At 37.6% G+C, this 20250-nt stretch overlaps 1 protein-coding gene across 7 annotated transcripts in view; it reads left to right on the top strand.

Annotated features, from left to right (window-relative positions):
- SORBS2 (sorbin and SH3 domain containing 2) overlaps positions 1-20250 on the top strand; it is a 515532-nt gene that overhangs the window by 396423 nt on the left and 98859 nt on the right. For all 7 annotated transcript variants that reach the window (XM_033943759.1, XM_033943750.1, XM_033943740.1 and 4 more), the window contains one exon: positions 18766-18857. In XM_033943759.1, the coding sequence (XP_033799650.1) occupies positions 18766-18857 (92 nt within the window). The remainder of the gene's footprint in view (positions 1-18765; positions 18858-20250) is intronic.

Here is a 20250-nt window from a genome sequence, read left to right as displayed (position 1 = left end):
TTCCTAGAAACATTTGACATTCAGTACCAGATTACATTCCGTAAAGATTTTTTTTTTAATTGATTAGAGGTTCTATGTTCATTAGTCTGTGGGATCATACACATGCAGAATTTGTAAAGATCTGTCACAACAAGCTAAATCCAGATAGAGTCTTTCAGTAGTTTGTCTGACTTTTCGGTGGACAGAGCTTTTCTACATGTGTCCAAGGATTTTTTTTTTTTTTTTTAACTTCAATTACGAGCATTTCCTAACAATATTATTAGGGCTCCCCCATGTGGATATAAGTTTGTGTATCTCTTTATCTCACAAACATGCACAATAGCATAAACTCACTCATTCCCACCCTTTCTGAGCTTGCAGGATTACAAACAATCCATTGTACATTGAGCTTGTAGATATTTTGAAATCGGTCACACTTACTGGCAAGTATCCTCTTCGGGGCCAGCCCTGCCCTTTGATGATCTAGCCATCTGCCTATGTGGCAGAATTTGGGTGGTGATAGTATGGAAAGTAACGAAAGTGGCAGGCATATACAAATTCTAAAAGGTATATCCATTTGGATGACTTATGCCAGCAAGAGTTTTCTCTAAATCTATCTTCTGAGGAACATTTTTTATAAATTAAGTTCAATATCTTTCATAAGAAGATATGACTATTACTTTTTAATTTATCTGCCCAAAAGTATTACATTACATTAGTGATTTCTATTCCGCCAATACTTTGCGGTTCAAAGTGGATTACATAAGAGTTGTTAGGCGGGTACAAGAATTGTAACATAACATAAGATTTGTCGTGGATTACATAAGAGTTGTCGAGACCTTAAGGTGATACATGTTGGGTAATAAGAAGCATATTAGATTTGTTATGGGTATAGAGTGGGTAGTATTCTCTTTGTGGGCCTAGCACTAAAGTGCATTAAGCAGTTAGCTGCACTGCTCACCCTATAGATGGTCTAAAACGGTGTCTTATATTGGTCCTTGCCATACCATAGGAGCTAAGAAACTACATCCTACTAGTCACAGTCAAGTAAACACGAAGCCTGAAAAATTCATCAAGTTCCACCAAACCTTATGTTTTCCCTTTTCACCCCATCAAATGCTGATTAAGGAGGGAAGTTATCAATGTCAGCGGCCATAAAGACGGTTTATTTAACCACAAGTTGTGCTATTTGAGCACAGAATCTCATTGCATAAAATGAGATCCTATGCTAAAATAGCATGACTTTTGATAAAATAACTTGTCTTAACAATAGCCCACGTTGATAACTCCAGATGGGTTATTTTACCACAAGTCATACTATTTTAGCACAGGGTTCCATTTTGTGCAATGAGACCCTGTGCCATAACAGCATGATTTTTGTGGTAAAATAGCCTGTCTTAATAGTAGCCCATACTGATAACATCCACTCTACATAAATATGAGAGATTGATGTATACTGCCAGCATTCCTCCATCCCCAAGGACCATAAACAGGTCTGTGTTTTTCAGGGTAACCAATGTCTGCTGAAAATCCCATGTTCATATACTGAAAACCAGACTTCACTGAGAATCCCTTAATATAAGAGTATACAGTATATTTAAAGAATAATTTTGTATGGGAAGGGCACTTCCAGCTTCTCTGGAAGAGTTGAAAACATGGTGAAGCAAAAGTCATTTCACTTCATAAGCCATAGACTGTGATAGTAAATGCACTGTGCTAAAGGCAATTATACTGAAAGTCAATATTTGTTTAGGCTGTAGTGTATGGTGGGAGGAAGACGTGCTCTATATTTGAAAGGAAATAGAAGAGTTAAGCTGTTTTTGTGATTCAATCCATTTTCATAGCAATCATTTAATTTAGTTTAGTCATTTATAGGTTAGCTTTCCAGATCAATTGGGATCACAGTCCATCCAATCTATCCAACAAGACTGGAGCATCTCTGGCCACCTTGTTGGGCAGACTAGATAGACCCTGTGGGTCTTTATCTGCTGTCATTTATTGTGTTTATTGCGTTCCCCCCAAAAAAAAAAAAAAAAAATTTCAGAAACACAAATGCAAAAGTTTATATTGCTCTGAAGAAAATTTAACATTTTATTTACCTTCTGATTTGAAATATGTTTTGGTCATTACAATAATTTTATTGTTTTATCTTGGTAATACCTTACTATAGATATTTACTGAAAAACTACATGTTCAAAATGTAGTATTTTGGCCTTTAGGTACCACATAGCACTTACTTCTTTAGTCTCCCTTTAAAGACAGGATATGTACTGTCCAAATCTTCAGCACCCCACCCTTGCTTTTTACAAAATCATAGCATGGTTTTTAATGCTGGCCATGGTGGTAACAGCTCCGAAGTTCACAGAATTCATATGAGTGTCAGAGCTGTTACATACTGGGGGAGGGGGGGTGTAAGTGTTGCTTTATAGAGAGACCACGTAACTAGCTGTCATTTCTATTTTCTATAAATATGCAGAATTTCTGTGTAGTTTTTCATGCTCCAGAAAAAATGGTTGTAAATTTAAACTATTCTTATATTACTATGTCATATCTCTTATTGAGTAATAAGTTTAATATCTATATCAGCTGTACTAACTACTTTCTCTTTTTGGTGGTGGGGGGAAGTGGGATATTACTTTTACTGTTGTTTTTACTGCCTTTTTGAACATGTTAATTTCTGGCAATATTTCTTTTTCCACCATGCTGCACTCTGGATCATAAAGGAGGGGATATTAGCAGAATGTATCCACCTCTTTTCAGTTATACAGTCCACAACCACAGCACCTCCAATGAATTGCATTACTGTAACAGCTACACCCAACATTTGGCTGTCCCAAATGATACAAAGAGGTCCATCAACTGCAAAAATGGCTGGCACATGGTGCGTCAAAATGCTGAAGTCTGGACCAGCACAGAGGAAACGGCATCACCCAAACTAAAGTCTCGGAGTTGTGATGATCTACTGAAAGATGAGAATGTCAGCTTTTCAGGCACACATACCAAGTCTGAAAGCTTGGGGTCCCTTTTGGAAGAGGAGGAGTCCAAAGAAAGTTGTTCCATGTCTTGGAACTCACCATATACATCTCAGACACATATTTCCAGTAGATCAAGGATTCGGCATAGATCTGCCCATGATGCACCAGGGTTCCTCAAATTGTATAAAAAGATGCATCGTATAAACCGCAAGGACTTACTGAGTTCTGAGGTGATCTGTTCTGTGAAATCCAGAGTATTGCAGTATGAGAAGGAACAGAACAAAGGTCTACTGTTCGGCTGGAGACAGTCTTCTGATGAGGTGCCCAGGGATGTGGTGCCAACTAGAATATCTGAATTTGAAAAGCTTATTCAGAAATCAAAATCAATGCCCAATCTTGGTGATGAAATGTTATCAGCAGTAACTTTAGAACCTTCTCCAAATGATTCATGTCCACAACGTCGTTTTTCTATTGAGTCTTTACTGGAAGAGGAAAATCAGGGTAACCATACTACTCAGGTAAAATACAATGGGAAGTCTAAAAGGCTGGTGCCAATTAACATTGAAGTTACTGGTGACCAACTACCAAGGTCCAATCTGGAATTTTCAGACAGTGATCAAGATGGCGTGGTTTCTGACCTCAGTGACTTTATCCAGATTGAGGGCTCTTCCTTTTGTAGTGAAAGCGATTTTGATCATTTTTCTTTCACATCTTCTGAAAGCTTTTATGGCTCAGGTCACCATCATCACCACCATCACCACCACCATCATCACCACAGGCATCTCATCAGTTCCTGCAAAGGTCGATGCCCAGCATCTTACACAAGGTTTACCACAATGTTAAAGCATGAAAGGGCTAAGCAAGAAAAAAGTGAATCTTCAAGGAAGCAAGAATCAGAATCAGGCCTTTCTAAGATTGCATTTCTAGTCAGTCCAGTGCCTTTCCGGAGGAAAAAAAGTAGCACCCCCAAAAAACAGAATGAAAAGACCAAATGCAAATCATCTGTCTTTGAAGCTCTGGACTCTGCTCTCAAAGATATCTGTGACCAAATTAAAGCAGAAAAAAGAAGAGGGAGCTTACCTGACAATAGTATTTTACATAGACTCATTACTGAACTGCTTCCCGATATTCCAGAAAGAAACTCCTCACTTAAGGCTTTTAGCAAGTGTTCTGTCCATCCACCTTTCCATCACCTGCCTCAAGATGGTGCTCACGATTTCCCATTTTATCAGAATGATTGTGAGAGATTCCCTCTCAGTGCCTCTTATGAAGATATGGACTTGGCCAACAACAATGCCCAGGACAATAGTACATTATGTTTCCCAGGTGCATGACCTCCTTTTCTCATTTGTTTCTTACCCACACTTCCTTTCATTTCCACTCATTCCTTTTCCCTATTCATTCCAAAGCATACAGTGAATCATAAGATAAAATGAAAAGCCTTGCCCAAGTATAGGACTGTGAGGTATTTTTATATGGTGAATATAGCAGGTCAAGCAGCACAAAAGCTTCATTCTAGCCACAAATTAAGTCTTCTTAAAAAAAAAAAAATGATAGCTTTATTTGACTGAGCTTTTAACAGTGTCAAAGTTTACAATTGGTGAAACCATAATAATGTCCTGTAATGTTATTGTTAAAAGAAAAGACCCTCTCTTGGCTCTGGTAACTGAACAGCCAAATATTCCAAGAGGCTAGTGACATTTTTTACAGCAAAAGGAATATACTTATTATACAGTGTACTTTAAAGGCTGTCCTACGTTTTACTTTCCATGTGTTTTGGAACTGCACAATTTAATTCTGTGTAGGGCCAGCGTCACAGTAATCTTCTATTGAGAAATCCATAGTTTTTTGCCTCATGATTAATTTAGCACTGCTGGAAAAATACCGACTATTCTGTCAGAATACATGTTTTGTGAGTAGAATTTTAGGTGGTTTCATTTTTGCTTCTCACATTTCCCAGTGTTCAGTGTTTTCATGCCAAAGGTGTCCTATAGGATGTGCATAGAGCAAATATTTTGGGTTTCTTTTCTGCTCATGTTGGCTCTTTTCCTAATTTTCAGATGTTGATTTGGTTCATTACACACATTAGTTTTAATAAAACACTTTAAATACACGTTAATTCAATTTAGCATGCACTGATCACCCAGTATTCAAAAGCCCTTATCTGGATAGCAGCACCTGCCACTCAGATAAATGCCGCTGGCCAAGGACAGATTATTTGGATAATGCTGCTGAAAATCATTGCACATTGCCATGGCGCAATCCAAATACCAGTAGTGTTCAGCACCGTTATCCGGATAAATATCTGGATAATTTAGGACAAAAGAATTGTTTGGTTAATTATCCAGATAGCGGTGCTGAATATTTACTGCTGCTATCTGGATTGTGTTTAAATTTATCTATTTATTGAAATTTATTAAATGCCTTTATGAAGAGATTCACCCAAGGCGGTGTTAATGGCACAGCTGTCATTTAAAAGAAACACCAATCATAGAGTTTAACCATTTAAGGCATTTGAATGAAGCAAATGCATGCTAACGAATGCACATCCTTGGAGGCCTCCATGTTACCATTGGAGAGATGCACTATCCCTTTAGTATGTCAAATGGAAAGATTCTGAAGGAACTAATCTTGGTGCAAATTCATGGTTCTTCTGTTGGAGCTGAGGTGATTTCTGATCTGCGTAAATCTGAGATTCTCAACCTAATCCTTACCCAGCTGGTCATGATGTCAGGATACCCGCAGCAAATATGCATGAGATAAATTTGCTATGTACTGCCTCCATTGTAAGCAAATATGTTTCATATATATTCGTTATGAATATCCTGAAAACCTGACTGGCTAAATGTGTCCTGAAGACTGGATTGAAAACTGCTGACTAAAATGCTATGCCCCGTTATATTAAATGTGCTGCATGAATCCAAGGGTGGGAGAACATGTGAAAAAGGTTTTATTTTAATCTGTGCAATAAAAATTGATTGTAATGTCAAAAGATGTGATTACATTTTAAGATATTTCCTTAATTGTTTTACACCTGAAAACCATATAACATTCAACAGCAATACTTATTTCTTTAACTTTAAAATAAGTTTTTGTAGGACTGGAGAGGAACAAGCAGTATGCCCTCCCTCACCCCCACCCCCCACCCAAAAAAAAAGCTGAATTTATTGGAAACAAGCAGCCTATGCAGACATAGATATAGAGGAACAGGAAATACAATGGCAGATAAGAACCATAAGTCCATACTGTCCAGTTTTTTCCTTCCACATTGTCCTAGGCCAGGGGTCCCCAAAGTCCCTCCTTGAGGGCCAAATCCAGTCGGGTTTTCAGGATTTCCCCAATGAATATGCATTGAAAGCAGTGCATGCGCATAGATCTCATGATCCTATGATCGTCGGAGCATTTACCTCTCTGACCCGCGGTAGAAACCTCTACCGTGGCTTTGTAAAAAAAAGCCCTTAGTTTCTTACAGATTAGATCCATTAACCTTGTCTCCGGGATCCTGAATGGAATGCCCCAATGTTTCTATTCTTCAAGGCTCTGGTCTGGTTACCCCAGATTCCTCATGCTATCCTGTAAGCCACTCTACAGTAAACACCTTCCAAAATTCACAATTCCTGCCTCAGCCCTTTAAACAAACACTTTTAGTAATAGTGCTACTGGACCTTCAATAAGAAAATATCTATATTGCACCTCAAACCACATCCTGGAGAGATACAAAAACAGGGAAAATTTACTTCTCATCTAAAAAGATTGAAGTATCAAAAGTCTCTTAAAACACTTCGCAAAGTACAAAGCACTTCTTCTGTGGGTGCCAGGGATGCTCTAGAGCAGGGGTAGGCAACCACAGTTTTCAAGGGCCGCAACCAGGTTATTGGGTTTTTTTAAAAGATTTTCACAATGAACATGTATGAGATCTATTTGTATACAATGAAAGCAGTACATCCTCCAATCCTCCAATCGAAACTCTCCAATTTTCCATAAAACACTCTCCTTCTCTTAATTTCCTTCTTATCTACCTTCCCCCACCTGTAACCAAAACTTCGCTTTCTACTCTTATCTCCACCATATCAGACTTCAATATCGCCTATCCTGATTCCATAATCCTTGGAGATTTCAATATTCATTTTAATTCTCCCAACCATTACAACACCTCTGAACTCCTAACCTTGATCTCTGACCTATAATTATCTCCTCTCATCTCTATGCCCACACACTCTGCCGGTAATACCTTAGACATGATTTTCTGTCCAACTTCTATTAATCATCTTTTTCAAAACTTCCAATTTCACGCCTTACCATGGTCGGATCACACTTTAATTACCTGGCAATTAGACTTTCCTGCACAATTAAGCCAAGTCCAACAAAAGAATATCTATATCACCCGCAACACTAATAATAGAACCCTTTCTGCCATTCAGACCTCCTTTAACTTAAACCTCAAAGATTTCTCTTCCCTCTCCATTTCAGAACAATTCTCCCTCTGGGAAACTTCCACAAAATCCTTATTAGACTCTCTGGCACCTCAACTAGGAAAAAAACCCACCTCAAATCAGACTAAAAAAAAACAACAACCCTGGTATAACGAAAAACTCGCTCTTCTCCGTAGACAACTTCGTTCCGTAGAGCATAAACGGCGTAAAACACACCTTAATAATTTCCTTATTCTGTTCAAGGAAAAAGCCTCTCATTATAAAAAAGTCATTCAACAAACCAAAAAAGAATATTACTCTAAACTCATTACTTCCACCTGTAATTCTTCCACCCTTTTCAATCTTGCTCAGTCACTCTCAAAATATTCTAAAAAAAAAAAAAAACCTACACCCTACTACCCAGCCATCTGCAAACGAACTATCATTTTTCTTTGATACAAAAATCAAGGACATTAGATCACATCTTGAACCTTCATTTCCTGCTTCCTCTCCTCACATTCTCAATGATTCTACTCAATTATCATTCAGTTCTTGCTCAAATTTCAAAATGCCCTCACTAGCAAATCTTCTTCTCATTTTACAATCTTTAAACACTTCCAACAATCTTTTGGAGAGTATTCCCCCTTCGCTTCTTAAAAAATTCTTCTCCTTTTTCGGCCCATTCATTTGGGAAATGATATCCAAGTCTCTCTCCGACAGTTTAGTACCTACTGCTTGGAAAACAGCTCTTGTTTTTCCAAAACTTAAACAACACAACTTAGATTCCTCTCTACCTAGAAATTACCGCCCTATTGCTAATCTACCCTTAATCTCTAAATTAACTGAAAAAATCATTCACACCCAACTTACAGAGTTCATTGAAAAAACCCATGCTTTACATCCATGCCAAACCGGCTTTCGTTCTTCACATTCAACAGAATTGTCACTGTTAGGCCTTATCTCAACTATACATTACTACCATGACCATCAAAAATCTGTTATTCTTATCTCTCTTGACCTGTCTGCAGCCTTTGATACTATCGATCACTCTCTTCTTATTAATAGACTCAAAGACTGCGGTATTACAGGCCCAGCTCTTTCATGGTTCACATCTTACTTTAATGAACGTAGCTTTAAAGTCCATGTAAAAAATGAAACTTCTTCAGCTATATCACAAACCTACGGTGTCCCGCAAGGTTCGATTCTATCCCCATTACTATTTAATATCTTTCTGTCTCCTCTTCTTACATTAGCACAATCTATTGGATTCACAATCTTTGCCTATGCAGATTACATACAACTTCTTCACCCAGTCAACACTTCAAACATCTTAGACATAAAAGACATAAACAACAAATTGGACACCATAAATGATTGGCTCTACTCAAATAAACTCTCCCTCAATATTGATAAATCCCGTGGCCTCCTACTTCCAATCAAAACCTGCGAATCCTTATTGGGAAAAATTTCTATCAAATCCACTCCAATACAGATGGAAACAAAAATAAAACTATTAGGCGTCATCATTGATAGGGATCTTACTTTCCACGACCATATTAGTTCGGCCGCAAAAATCTGTTTCTTCAAACTCCGCATCATTCGGTCGCTAATTCCAATTCTAGAGACCGATTCAATCAATATCCTGATTCATTCCTTAGTCATCTCCCATTTAGATTATTGCAACTCTCTTCTCAACGGTCTCCCCCAAAAAGAAATCCGACGCCTACAATTAATACAAAACACAGCAATAAAACTCATTTACAAAATAGGCAAATTTGACCATGTTACTCCTCTTCTAAAAGAGGCACATTGGCTCCCCATCACTCACCGTATCACCTACAAAATCATCTTACTCTCCTTCAAAATAAAACTCTCTCACCAGCCCTCATTTCTTGATAAGCTTCTCATCCCCCAATGTTCCCCACGCACTCTAAGGTCAACTGATCAAAAGCTTCTCTTTATTCCCTCCATAAAAGACTTTTATTACACCCGGAAAATAAATTTCGCAGTAGCTGCCCCTACATTATGGAATTCTTTCCCACAGCAACTCCGCGATAAACAACATCTAGACAAATTTAAGATAAGCCTAAAGACTTTTTTATTTCGTGACGCATTTGGCTGTGTTTAGACTTACCTTCTGTTTTCATTTTCTAAAAATAATTTTTTTTACTTCCTTTTCTCTTTTAAGCAACCAACCGCTTTAACAAAGCGACCCTACCCTATACGTTTGATCTCATTCCCACTTTCTCCTTTTCTTCTCAAATATGTAACTTTTCCCCTCCCTTCCCTTTTCCCCTCACTTTCAAGTTTGTCTAGTTGATGTTATTTATGTTCACACCATTTATTTTTATATGCCAATTATTTTATTTTTTATCCTTCTTACACTTTTAAATTTTATTGTTAACCGGCCAGATATTTGTTGATGGTCGGTATATTAAAAACTAATAAACTTGAAACTTGAAACTTGAATCTCATGCATATTCATTGTGGAAATCTTGAAAACCATACTGGGTTGTTGTCCACCCTGTCCTAGAGTTGGGATCCTCACATATAGACTGGATGTCCTGTGAAAGATGAGGTACACTGTGTTGGTCCTACTCACCGCTTAAGAAATACTGCCAGTACATACAGAAAAAATGTGAACACTCCTCACATGACTATATATGATTTTGTGGCTAAAAAACTAACACTAATATATCCATAAAGCCTCCTCCTGTTAATCTTACATATAACCAATCATATTTCCCTACCCCATACCCCTGAAAAGAATGTTTGTTGTTAATGTTAGCTTTAACACTTGATAAAAGTGAGATTAATAAATGAAGTTTTTTGTTCTGGTGCCAATTTTTGAGTGCCGTTGACTGGATCCGGCTCTTAGTGTGCATTAATGGTACCTGTTATTTCATTTTAGTACATAAGCCTCTTAACTTGCAATCTTACTGCTTGAAAACAGCATATACAGTTCCCATAAAACCCTACAAAATCCCTAGTTCCACAGAACCAGCAACACCCTGATTTAGTCTTTATCCATGACAGACTGTGCCTGCTAATAGTAGCCACAAGAGGTCCTCAGCATAAGACTTAATTTAGCAATATATACTGATGCACATTACAAATGGGCATTTGGTCCTTTTCCCAGTGGTCAGCATGCACATTTTACACTATTTTAAAATTACAAACAGTATATGCTTCTCAGTGGCATTTCAAAAGAGTGATATTTGTAGTGAGAAAACAAATATCTGTCTTGATATCCCAATAACATTCATTAGTAAAAGATTAAGGAGGTAATGATCAGCTGGCAGCAGTAATCATTTCTTTAATTGATGGCTACCAGTGGCTAAATTCAACCCAGGTATTCAATGTCACTCCCTATCTAGGCACCAGCACTGAATATCCAGATCTAGTGTAGCTGCCAGATGTTGCCTGGGTGCTGACAATATTCAGCCAGATAGCTGCTCAGTTCATTTAGGACCACTGTTCCCTTTACAGCTGAGTTCTACAACTATAATCCTACCAATAGAGGGTGCTATTTCATGATCACATTTTCAATAGTGAGGAGCAGGTATGTTCTACAGTACTTCAGGAAACCTGCCTGTCCCTAGCAATTGAAAACACAAAATTGAAGCACCCACACCCAGCAATGCAGTTGGAGAACTCCTGATCAGCTTACAGGGAGCAGTGCTTAGGGCAGCTTTTTGGCTATCCTAATTTAACTAGATATTTATTTGGGTACTGCAGCTGAAAATCAGCGGTACCCAAGTAACTCCCAGCTCCATCCTGACTCCGCCCTGCAATGGTCAGGATATTCGGAGTTGTCATACAGTTATGTGCTGCTAAATATCCTGTCAGGACCTGTTCAGCATTAATTAAGAGTAGGAGCTTCTCCTTCCAGGTTAATTACTACCACTACTATTAATTATTTCTATAGTGCTACTAGATGCATGCGGTGCTGAATAACTAGCACTGAATATTGCCCCCTAAGACTTTTGTGTGAAAAGAAAAAGTGGAGCAAGTGTTTGGCCAAATGATATGGCATGTCACGTCTAAAGATGGAAGTTGGTATCTTTCAAAGAGATCTGTTTCCTTTCACTTTACAGAGAGATCGTGCAAATTGGAGCATTTTGTGCTTTAATTCTTCATAATTCAGCCATAACTATTACTCCCCGACTCCATCTGATTGCAGTGAACCCACAGAACGTTTAATGAAGACTTTTATTTTAGCACAAATTGCCCTTATATCTATTATATTGAGTTATGGGGTTCTCACCCTTTGGGAAACTTGGTTTCAGACTTCATTTTATCTACTGTTCCAAACACAAGCTATTTAAAGTAAATCAATGAGAAGTTTACTGCATCTCTGTGGCACTTGGCAGGGCACTGCCTTCATTCTGTGAAGGAATGTGCAGCAGGTCTTGATCATTTGCTATCAACAGGATTACAGAGAACCCAGATTCAATAGCAGGGAAATATCTTGTTCATCACAAACTCAAGACATAACCATAGGGGAACTTGAGGGCCTGCCCCTCCCTTAATTTTGGCTCATGCCTTCTCCACAACTGGAATAAATATTGAATGGCTAGCGGGGCTGCCCAATCCCTTCCAGGGGATGAGATCTGCTGTCTGAACTGCCCATCAGAAAGAAGTCAGTGGCCTTCTTCCAGTCGCCAATGTTTGCACTCTTCATGCATGCTCAGTCCATGCGTGAACTAAGCATATGCGAAAAATGCAGATGTGTATGGCTGGAAAGGAGGCGTTTGACTTCTTCCTGCTGGGGCAGTTCAAGTAGCAGATCTCGTCCACCGGCAAGGATTGGGCATCCTCATCAGCAAAGTTAATATTAATGCTGCAGTGACAGTGGTGGTCCCCCTAAAATCTATTGCTGGCTATGCCCCGTTACAAACACCTTTATGTCATTACTGAGCAAAGATGATAGAGTAATTTAAAGAATATGGGAAGAAAACACTTCATTCTGTTCAAAAATGCCTATATGTTTTATGGGGACTAATAATTTCCTTCATATATTTATATTGCTAACTTGGTTGGAATCCCAGTCTACCATCAGCCTTTACATACCTCTGCCCACATTTTCCCTCCCCACAATTTTTCCAACTCCGTGCAGCCATTGCAACAGTCCATGACCATTGAGGGACAGCTGCAAATCTCACTGCCACCAGACCATCCCCACCCCTAGCTGCCCTGAAGAATAAAAGACCTGTCTTGAAAATCAAACCTAGATCCTTAGCAAGACAGCACTGCCACAGAGACACTGTCCCCACTCAATGCCTAAACATTTTAATACTTAGAACTTACTGTTTGATTTTCATCTTCATGAAAATAAGGATCCAAGTTAATTAAAAGCAGACTTTTATCCATTATTTCCAATGAGTACATACATATCCTATGTTAGAATAAGCCAAGATAATCAAAAGGCAATTTAAACAATCAAGACACCTTTATGCTCCCACATCTAAGTTTCAAGTTTACTAATTATTTGTTACCCCGTCCGTCAAGGAACCATTTGCACAGTTTACAAAGTTCCATTCTAAATGGTAAAGATGAGAAAGGAGAGCAAAAGATGAAAACATTAATAGGAATTCGTCATACAGAAGACTAGATAAACAGGCTAAAAAAAAAACTCCTATCCCTTGCATTGTAAATATACAGACTACTAAAGCTTATAGAAACAAGATGACAGATAAAGGCCAATGTGCAGCATCTACTGTCTCCTCCTCTCCCTAAGAGATTCCATGTGCCTGTCTCATACTTTCTTGTATTCCGACACACTTTGTCTCCACCACCTTTGCCAGGAGACTATTTAGTGTAATAAAAAATGTTTCTTTAGATTGCTCCTGAACCTATCACCGCTCTTAACTTCATCCTATGCCCTCTCATTCAGGAGTTTCCTTTCAAATGAAATAGACTTGCCTCATGCGTATTTATGCCATGTAGATATTTAAATATCTCTGTTATACTTTCCCTCTCCTGTCTTTCCTCCAAAGTATATAAACTGAGATATTTGAGTCTGTCTCTGTAAGCCTTATGTAGACCACTAATCATTTTAGTAGCCTTCCTCTGGACTGACTCCATCCTGTTTATATCTCTTTGAAGGTGCAGTCTCCAGAATTGTATGCAATTATATATGCATAAGTGTGCACTTATTCACAAAGTACCAATAGAATGCTTAAGCACTATTTGGTAATGGTGTGCCTAACTTATTCAGTAAATGGCACCCAAATCTGAGCACCAAAAAAAATGAAAAATGATTTGAGTTGGGTGCCATTTATAGAATAGTGCTTAGCACTGGGATCTGTACGCATGAGGATTTAAACCAATTGGAATCTTTGTAAATCCTCGTGCCTAAATTAGATGCATATCTTCCATATTCTATAATACTGGGTGCATCTTTAGTAAATGTTCTCGACCCGCCCATGCCTTTCCCATGGCTTTACCTCCTTTTCAGATGCAGACCGAAAAATTTACACGCATATCTTTATAGAATAGCACCTAGCAAGATGTGCACGTAAATTGAAATTGTTGCCAACTAGTGCCAATAAATGATTGTTAGAACCCAGTTACTTGTTAGCCAATTAAATTGCACATGCAAATTGAGCAAATTTACACATGAAATATAAGTGCCATTTATAGAATTTGGAGGTAGTATGTAAATGTAAGAAGGTGCCCACTGAAAAAGGAACACAGTGTTATGTGTGATATCAGATTCAGGAATGAGGAAAAAAGACCTCAAATACCCCTGTGTCAAAAACAGTATTTTGTGAAGATAGGCATATGAAAAGGTACTGTCATAGGTCAGAAAAACCTCATTACACCTGTCTTAGTGTTTTAAAATTTAGACTGCTCCTTGCTCTGCCTTTTAGATCAACCATATTGCCAGATAACAGCCTTACAGAGTATTTGTTAGTCAGTTCCCATCCACCTGCTTTTGCGTCATTGTGAGTATTAAAAGTTAAAAAGATACAAGTTAAAAAGAAAAAGTTTGCATTTAGCAAAAAAAATCATATAAAAAAGAAATTAGAGCACAAAATTCAAAAAAAATGTTTTGGGTTTACACATATCGGAGTTGTAATGAGGTTTTTCTGACCTATGATAGTACCTTTTCCCCATATGCATATCTTCACAAAACATTGTTTTTTTGACACATGGATATTTGAGGTCTTTTTTCCTCATTCCTGAATCTGATATTACACATTACACTGTGTTCAGTTTTCTGTGGGTATTTGTTTTGCTTATACACAGTTTGCTTTCGCATTTTGTATGTGATAAATGCAAGAAGGTGTACACATACTCTGGAGGAGAGAAAGGACAGGGGTGGTATGATGCAGACATTTAAATATGTGAAAGATCTTAATATAGAATCAAATCTTTTCCAGAGAAGGGAAACTAGAGGACATACATTGAGGTTGAGGGGATGGTACGACTGCTACTACTATTTATCATGTCTATAGCACTGTAAGGCATATGCAGTGTTGTACATTTAAAACTTAAAAGTAATGTTAGGAAATTATTTTTCATGGAGAGGGTGGTGGATGTCTGGAATGCCCTTCTCAGGGAGTTGGTGGAAAGGAAAATGGTGATGGAATTTAAAAAAGTGTGGGATGAACACAGAGGATCGCTAATTTGAATATAAATGAGAAAACTTTCACAGTCCAAATCCAGTAGTTGGAACCTAAGGACAGTACTGGGTAGACTTCTAAGGTCTATGGCCCAGAAATAACAAAGAAAAAAAATACATTTTAATTTTAATCATGAAATTGTAATGCATGTGATTAGAGGGCAGACTGGATGGACCATTCAGGTCTTTATCTGCCGTCATTTACTATGTTACATGGGCAGAAGTAGGGCAGGATTCCCACTTATTTTATTATTTAATTTATCGGGATTTATTAATTGCCCAAGGCAGAGATTATGCATGTAACTTAGAGAATATTATAATTTATGTGCATCCCTGCCTCCCATAGGCACCCACATTTATGCCAGGTTTATGGCTGGTATAACCTTTGTCATCTAAATCAGTGGTTCCCAACCCTGTCCTGGAGGACCACCAGGTCAATCGGGTTTCAGGCTAGCCCTAATGAATATGTAAGAGAGATATTTGCATATAATGGAAGCGATAGGCATGCAAATCTGCTCCATGTATATTCATTAGGGCTATCCTGAAAACCTGAATGGCCTAGTGGTCTTCCAGGACAGGGTTGGGGACCACTGATCTAAATGTTAAGCGTGTTGATACCAGGTTACACTGACATTCTAAAATGGAACCTAGGCATCCAGGTGCAGTTATAGAATAGGCATCTACCTTGCATCCTTGGGTCATCTTAATGGAATTGCCCATTTGTAGAACTGCCCCCTCAGCACCATATTCAGTATATGGTGCTCAAAAATCAGTACAGAAAAATAAATCATTGCTCAACGCTGTTTACAATGAGAACTCAAAAGATGATTGCCCCATTATAGAATATCACTGAGTTGTGATTTCAGCACTCAAATTTGGGCGCCAAAACATACACTTGCTGAAACATAACATAACATAATTTTATATTTATATATTGCAAAAGCCGTTCAGTTCTATATGGTTTCAAAAGAGATGGTCTGACCATTGTCAGTGAGTTACAATTGATAGAACACTGGCATCAACAAGTTAACAATAGTTTCAAATCAATATGCTACTTTGGAGGGATTACAAGAATTTTGAGGACAGATGGGTTTTTAATAGCTTTCTTTTTCTTTTTTTTAACATTTTTATTATTTTATTTAGTTACAATAGTGTAATACATTTAGATTGAAAATAACAAAATATAACAAAGAATACACTATCTCAAACAATAATATTATAGAATCATAGCTATACCCAACCCCTTACCATCAATTATTAATATTGACAATATTAAACATCTTTAATATCTATATTTTCATTACCTTTCCCTACTCTACTCCCCCATCCCATCCCAGATGTTCCCTTTGCAATTGCTAATAAAAACAATTAAAAAAAAAAATTCAGAAGGGAACATATTATCTTTTAATATGAAACAGCAAATAAAGCCAATGGACTCCGTATTTTGTTAATTAAAACACTAAACCCTAAACATTCTGTGTTCATTTTCTCATATTTATATTTAATAGCTTTCTAAATGCATATAGGAGGTTGATATTCTGACCATTTGGCCCATTTCAGGATCCCAGGAAGCAGCTTGGTATGATAAGAATCGGTTAATGAATCTTAGCACCCAGTTTGGGCGCATAGCCTTGGTATTTTGTAACACTGTGTGTAAATTTTAAGAACGCCCCTGATATGCCCATGTACCTCCCATGACCATACCTCCTTTTGCGTTGCATGCTATGGACGTACATTGTAATAGAATAACACGTAGCAAGTGTTCACGTAAATCCAAATTGATGCCAATAGAATTTTTTGGACCCCAGTTCGGTTGCAAAAATTAGATAGCTCCAGCTCAAATAGATGCTGGCACTGTCATACTGACTTTAGATCATCTGTTATTTTTTTGTCCGCTGATATTTGGTTTTTGGAAGTCAATTTGGGGACAAATAAATATAGTCTTAGACTCAGGTATTCCGTTAACATACGAAGCAATAATTTGTGGTACTATTTTGCATGTTAAACCTCCCCTTGATAAATTTAAAAGCTGTCTTTTCTTGATTTTAACTGGAATTGCGGTTCAAATGATCCCATCAAACTGGAAAAATCATGACAGGTTAAATTATACATTTTGGTGGACAAATGTATGTAATACATATAGATATGAGAGAATGAACGCAGAATGTTTAGGGTTTAGTGTTTTTGTTTAACAAAATATGGAGTCTATTGGATTTATTTGCTGATTCACATTAAAAGATAATATAATACCTTCTGAGTTTTTTTCATTACACATCTGGGTTGGGATAGGGGGGTAGGGTAGGGAAAGATAATGAAAATATAGATATTAATTCTTCATATTTAAAATGTTTAATATTGTCAATATTAATAATTGATGGAAAGGGGTTGGGTATAGCTATGATTCTGTAATATTATTGTTTGAAAAAGTGTATTCTTTGTTATATTTGGTTATTTTCAATCTAAATGTATTACACTATTGTAATCTAAATGTATTACACTATTGTAATCTAAATGTATTACACTATTGTAAATAAAATAATAAAATATTAAAAAAACAACAAACAAATTGATGGCAATTAGCGCTGTTTAACACCAAATTATTGGCATTAATTGGCTTGTGAGCTTGTGAGGAAGGGCTGTGGCTCACTGGTTGGGCTGCTGCCGCTGTACCCAGGGGTTGTGAGATCAAATCCTGGCGCTGCTCCTTGTGACCCTGGGCAAGTCACTTAATCCTCCAGTGCCCACTGCTTTGAATGTCAGCTTTGAAATTCCCTTTCCCAATTTAGTTGGGTGCACAGTTTGAATTGAAGTCACATATAGAATCTTAAGGCTCCTTTTACGAAGGTGAGTTAGGGCTTGAATGCACGGAATAGCGCGCGCCTGCTACTACCGCCTCCTTTGTAAGCAGGCGGTAGATTTTCAGCTAGCGCGCACTAATCCGGTGCCTGCGCTTAAAACGCTAGCGCACCTTCGGAAAAGGAGCCCTTAAAGTCAGCGCTTAGCAATAAATACCCAACTTAGCCTGGAAAGCAATTGCTTTGACTATGCTTATAAAACTCCAGTTATTTGATATTTCTCATTATGAGGCTTCTTTACAGTTTTAGTTAAAAAGGATAGTGCATCTTAAATGCCCTATGAACAAAACAATTCCAGTCCGTATTATCATACATTCATTATGTTGGCATGCTGTGTTTGTGACCTTCCCCCTACATGTGAGAAAGCCCTGTTCGCTGAAGCCTGAACACTTACAGCCCTGTCTTCCCATTTTCCTGTTAGAACATCTCATTACATTTCCCCAAGATTTTGGCATGCTGTATGTCTGAACTGAATTTGTAAGAGTAACTAGCAAAGTGTATTTCTTTAGCATAGGGCTAGGATTAGATGCTTTATTTCTTCAAATGCATTATACCGTTCTTGCTTCGCTAGCCTGTGTAGCTTTAAACTGTGTTTGCTTGCAAAGCTGCACATTTTCCCTAGTGAGAGTTCAAGAGTTACATGTCATTTTGCCATTCAAAGGCTGCAACCACTACTATACCGCCGGTCTGCAGACGTTTATTTTGTTCTCTAAAGAGAGCAGAATTTTAAAATTTGCTTTGTTCCATTGATTTGCATCTTGTTCTATCTGAGCATCAAAAACTAGCCTCATGTTTATTTTATATTTTGAAGTTTCGCTTCCTTCTACAATACCCTATGGCGCAAGCAGTTATAGAATAGATTAGCTTTCCTTTTGAATAAACAGATGTTGACTTCTTGGCCTTTCACGTTTTAGCTGACAAGGAATCGCCTAGGAATTATTCATCTGCCTTCACCGATGTGAGTCGATCCACGCCAAGAGCAAGAAGGGGGGCACTGGACAAAGAGGTATTTAAACGCCACTGAATAAGTCAGAAGCCTTTGAGGCAGTCCTTTAGTGATTTTCTGACAGGCTTTGCCAGCTTGCTGAATGAGCTCGTGCACCTGTAACCTTTTTTGAACTTGTTTTCTCCTCTGCAGATCATGTAGAAGGTGGAACCTGGTACTTTAGGTAATTAATGGGACAATGCAGGAATGTCCAGGAGACACACTTTCAACAAGAAATAAGTAAAGAATTAATGTATTGAAACCAAAGATTAACAATCATTTTTTTCATTTCACCTGAAAAAATGATTGAAGACAAGTCAAATTTCCGAGGGATTAGTCTTCCACACAGCAGGATGGTACATTGGTTGATTTGATTTGATTTGATATCCTGCTTTTGTTTGCTTCCTTGTTTAGGTTCCTGCCTAGTAGGCCAGCCGGGCTACAGTTAGCACTTGTGAAGGGCAGCTCTATAATCTAGATCAGTGTCTCTCAAACTGTGTGCCGTGGCCTGAAGAGATTACGGGCGTGCCACAAGAGATTCCAGGATTTTTCTTTAAATTAAAAAATTCCATTCATAAGTATACACTAGAATAGATGACATATACGTCACAAACGGCGTCTGTGTGTGTAAGGATTCAAGCGCCCAGACATGTGTCATTCTTTGACGTGATTGAACTAACAGAAAGTCATTTTATTTTTATTTTATGCACCAGTTATCCTAATGAGCAGCAAAGCAATCATGGCTTTGTTACTGTTTGGATCTTCTTATCTTTGCGAACTTTGGATTTTCAGCTCTGACAGAAATTAAATTGAAAAAAAGAGAACAAGTGCAGATGGTGGATGATGAAGTACATGTTTGCTTGTCGACTATCAAGCCGCATTCTGAGTTAATTTTTACTCAAAAAACAAACACATCCATTGCATTGATTAGGAATTCTATTCGATCTACTCTAGTTTTACTGTTGTTACAATTATCCATTCATAGCTTAAGGAACTTTAAATAAATAACTCTCAAATTTAATTTTTTTTTTAATTATTTATTTATTTATTCAATTTTCAATAATACAATTCAAGATTTACTTGTACAGAAAAGCTTTAAGTCAAGAAAAGAAAATCACAATGATATTATAAATTCAAAGATACTAAATTAACTTAAATCAGCTCAAGTCCACAAAAGATCCAAAATGTAATTATAAAACGGAAAACAAAGAAATATTTATTTAGGAAAATAATGCAAGTCAGCTGGTATGGACATCTTAATTATACTATACTCCTCCTTTCTTTTCCTTCTCAAGCCGAGAAAGAGATAAGAAAGTTGTCAGCTGGTAGGGCTCAAAAAAAACATATTTTTGAGAATTATATTGTATAACACATTTGCAAGGGTATCGAAGAAAAAAAGTTGCTCCAAGAGCTA

Source organism: Geotrypetes seraphini, chromosome 1 (genome assembly GCF_902459505.1).
Source record: "Geotrypetes seraphini chromosome 1, aGeoSer1.1, whole genome shotgun sequence".
Lineage (NCBI taxonomy): Eukaryota > Metazoa > Chordata > Amphibia > Gymnophiona > Dermophiidae > Geotrypetes > Geotrypetes seraphini.
Note: the sequence above shows the minus strand (reverse complement) of the source record. Positions and strands in the feature narration are given on the sequence as shown.